At 31.4% G+C, this 4,185-nt stretch overlaps 1 protein-coding gene across 1 annotated transcript; it reads left to right on the top strand.

Annotated features, from left to right (window-relative positions):
- Positions 1-2,135: 2,135 nt before the first annotated feature.
- Positions 2,136-4,085, top strand: LOC149494761 (putative leucine-rich repeat receptor-like serine/threonine-protein kinase At3g14840). Its single transcript, XM_089723771.1, has 5 exons — positions 2,136-2,470; positions 2,582-2,738; positions 3,646-3,717; positions 3,806-3,874; positions 3,988-4,085. Exons 1-5 carry the CDS (start codon positions 2,380-2,382, stop codon positions 4,061-4,063), a joined length of 465 nt encoding a protein of 154 aa, XP_089579897.1. The 5' UTR covers positions 2,136-2,379; the 3' UTR covers positions 4,064-4,085.
- The last annotated feature ends 100 nt before the right edge of the window (positions 4,086-4,185 follow it).

Here is a 4,185-nt window from a genome sequence, read left to right as displayed (position 1 = left end):
CACACCAATTAGTTGTAGGTGGGATATCCTTTTCACTTTCTATTATTTTGTTTTGATTGGTTGTTATCTAGTTAATGTTAGACAGTGTTTGCATGGTGGTGAGAGTTAGAGTTCGGCTAATTTAAAAAATAGCTAAACTTGAGCTTGCTTCAGACTTGATTCAATAACTATAATAACTCGGCTCGAAATCTATAAAACTAAAGTAATGTAATTTTGATGTAAGCTTAATTAATCTTGACTTATTGAGAACTTGAGTCCATAAAGCTAGCTTCAGAGGTGAACATGCATAGAAGCCAAAAGGATTTTAACTCTTTCAGGTTTCGAGGCCTTCTAACTCTTTGGGATTGATCCACCATTGGCTGGCTCGCAGGCTAATAAATCGAGCTCCAATTTGGAAAGCTTAGCGAACAAATTTGAACGAGGTTTTATTGGAGCTACTCATAAACGATTTGACTCATTTACATTCCGTCAAATTACGTCTGAATAATAATATAATAATATATATATATATATATATAATATATATATATATATATTGTAATTTAGCAATTTTAAAAAAACTTTTTTTTACAAATTATAAAAATGTATTTGTAAAATATTAACAATTGGAGTTATCAAAAATTTAAAAAAATAAATAAATTATTATGACATTTACAAAATATTAAAAATTGGAGTCAGTATTTTTCGCTTAGTGATAAAGGAGGCAGGGGGTGCGGAGACAGCCACGAGGTTTGCCTAGAAGCAGCCTTATAATTGGGTCAATTGACTTCATGTCACATCATTATAGAAAATTCACAAAACAAACATACGTACCCCACTTTTCTATATCACAGTTAGTTGTGGTTAATATCGTGCAAAGACTTTTCAAGCAAATATCTCTATAACTAAGTCAAGTCAATGCTATTCTACTATAATAGGAAGGCTTACTCTTAATTGTGTCCACACTATTAATTGTAGATGGGATATCCTTTTCATTGTCCTATTATTTGGTTTGATTGGCTATTTTCTAGTTAATGTTAGACAGTACTGCGTGACGGTAAAATAGCTGAGGTTTGATGAGTTGGAATTCAGATCGTCTAAAAAATAGCTAAACTCGACTTTGCTTGAACTTGATTCGATAACTATAAACGAACTCAGCTCGAAACCTATGAAATTAAAGTGATGTAATTTTGATGTAAGCTTAATTAATCTTGACTTATTGAGAACTTGACTCCATAAAGCTAGCTTAAGAGGTGAACATGCATAGGTGCCAAAAGGATTTTAACTCTTTGGGTTTCGAGGCCTTCTAACTCTTTGGGACTGATTCACCATTGGCTAGCTCGCAAGCTAATAAACCAAGCTCCAGTTTAGAAAGCTTAACAAACGAGTTTGAGGGAGTTTTTATTGTGCTGATACTTGAGCTAGTCTCGATTAATTTAGCTCATTTACAATCTGTCAAATTACATCTGAATGTATATATGACGGGTCAAATCATTACCCAAAAATATTAGGTAGCGCGCCATCCCTATGCATGCCTTAATCAGAAGATTTTTGTTTTTTTGAGGGTTCTTAATCAGAAGATTTTGAAATTTATTTTCTGGTAAATTTCATCTCCTTTATGTATTTTCAATAAAAAATTAGAAGAAATCCTATTCTTGTAAAAATTCTTTAAGTTAAGCTTGCATTCCAATTATCTTACATATATATATATATATATAATATATATGCTAGATGATATAATATAACAAATAACAAGTAGTTGATTTTATTTTTTTATCCATTGGGAGATTCAATGGGTTGAAAGAACATGTAGGCTACACAACAAAGGGCAATCTCCCTTTTACTCATCAAATTAGTGAAAGCTTTTTGGTATAGAGGTATAAAACTTGAGACCTTTCACTTCATACATATGCAGAAAGATCAACTAGAGGATACTTGGTCGACAAGTTGTTGACTACTTCTTCACAATCATTTTTCCTTTTTCTTTTTTTTTTTTTCTTTTAATCTGGTAAAAGACTAAATAAGCTTAATGCTTGAATGCAACATTGCATCTCTCTCTTTTTTTTTTTTTTAAATATTACCACAAGTACTCTCAAGTGTGCCTTAATTACCACTAACCGCTCCACGAGGTATTATATACTTTTTTTCTTGTAAGTATTGATAAAACTCTTCATTAAACGATCTTAGATTAGATAGTAGAACTCACTCCCAACACCCTTAAAGAATGCAATAGAAGTTATTGTCAAAAGGGTTGCTGACTTCTTCTTCCTTTTTCTTCTTGAAATAGACTTTTGTCCCAATCTCTAAAGCTTACCAATTCCCATTTTCTCTTCCCCTCTCCATACTCTCACACACAATAAATAGAAGCCATCTAAGATTGCTAAATATACATCGAAAAAAATGTTGTTCTTTAGACTACTTGTTGCTTCTGTTACCATCTTTTGCTTCACAAGTTTAGTTCTTGAAGCTGCTGAATTGCCAAATGATGAAGGTCTAATATTGCAAACCACATGCATATATAAACCATAATCTTGATTTTGAACCTTCTCTGATTTCCTTAACTCTTTTTTTCTTTTCTTGATTATATACGTATATCTTGCAGTGGAAGGCCTTCGTGAAATAGGGAAGACACTAGGGAAGAAAGACTGGAACATTAACGTTGATTCATGCTCCAACAAATCAGGATGGGGGAAACCAGAACCCATACAAGATAATAACATAACTTGTGATTGTGGCACCATCTGCCATGTTACGTTCATGTATGTCTCTGTCCCTCTAGCCAAGAAATAATCATAATACTGTATTTTTTTTTTTACTTATTCATTGGAGAAAGATTTTAACTAATTAAGGAAGAAAAGTTCAGAAATTTTTTTAAGTTATATGTGTATATATTAGAGAGCAACAGTTTTTGGAAATAACTAAAAAATATTTGTTTCTTCTTTTTTTTTTTAACCTTATGTATAGATTTTTTTTTTTGAAATATATATATAGATAGATAGATATTGTTTTAAAATATTTTGATCAAACAAATTTTTTTTTTTGATCAAACAAAAACTTATAAAATATTTTTTCCAAGGAGAATATAAATTAAGTGTTTTCTCCCTTATATATAATATTAAAATAAAAGGCTTACAAAATTCTGGAAACAGGGACCATGGCCTCTCCAGTTTCTTAAAGCAAAACCCACTTTGCTTTCTTAATAATCCCATTTTTCTAGGACTATTTGAGTAACTTAATTTGTAGTGCCCATTTAGCATCATATCATGGGTATTTTTTATTTTTTGAAAATTATACTGCTCAATTATTATTAATATCAGACAGCAGTATATCATGAATAATAGCTAGAGGCATCTGCTGCCAGTCCATCAAACGAGGCATAGAGTTAGTGGCCCTAGCTAATACATGGGCTATTTGATTCGTTGATTTTTCACAAAAGAAAAGAATAATGACATAAAGTCTCTGGCATTGGTTAGTAGTAAATTTTGAATGGAAAAATATATTAATTCATTGAATGCAGTTTGTTATAATATAAATTTTCTTGGATTATAGCTGAATTTTATAGAAAATGAATATTCAAATATTATTTACTGATAATAAATTGTAATTATCATTTAGAGTTATTGTTTGGACATTAGCTTTATAATTACAATTTCTCTGGAAGCACAGATCTCTAAAGTCCCAAAATCTCCAAGGTATGCTTCCAACAGATTTGAGCAAGTTGCCCTACCTCAAGGGAATGTAAGTAGCAAAAAAGTTACTTTTCACTCATATTTTTGCAGTAACTGACTCAACAATAACTTACGGCTGTTGTTTCTGCTTCATGAAGTGACCTTACTCGAAACTACCTTAACGGTACAATCCCTTCAACATGGGGCTCCACACGACTCGAAGTAATGTATGTTAATTATCTTAATAGATTATCGAGGGAAAATGGTTATAATATAATTTAATTTTCTCTATCCTTTTCATTTCGGATTGGAACTGAAAGTGAAAAATGGATGGTTGCAGCTCTCTTGGGGGAAACAGATTGACAGGACCAATTCCAAAAGAAATTGGAAACATCAGTACTCTGAGAGAATTGTAAGATGAGATTATGCTCATCGATCATGTTTATATGCCTCTTTTAAATAAAGCTAAATAATATATGATGCTTACAAGGTGTTTCCCATTGATGATTAAATACACAGTGTGGTTGGAAACAATCAA

The sequence above is a fragment of the Jatropha curcas genome, chromosome 7 (genome assembly GCF_041381405.1).
Source record: "Jatropha curcas cultivar XTBG-Jc1 chromosome 7, XTBG_Jcur_1.0, whole genome shotgun sequence".
Classification (NCBI taxonomy): Eukaryota; Viridiplantae; Streptophyta; class Magnoliopsida; order Malpighiales; family Euphorbiaceae; genus Jatropha; species Jatropha curcas.
This window is presented reverse-complemented; position numbering and strand designations above follow the sequence as displayed.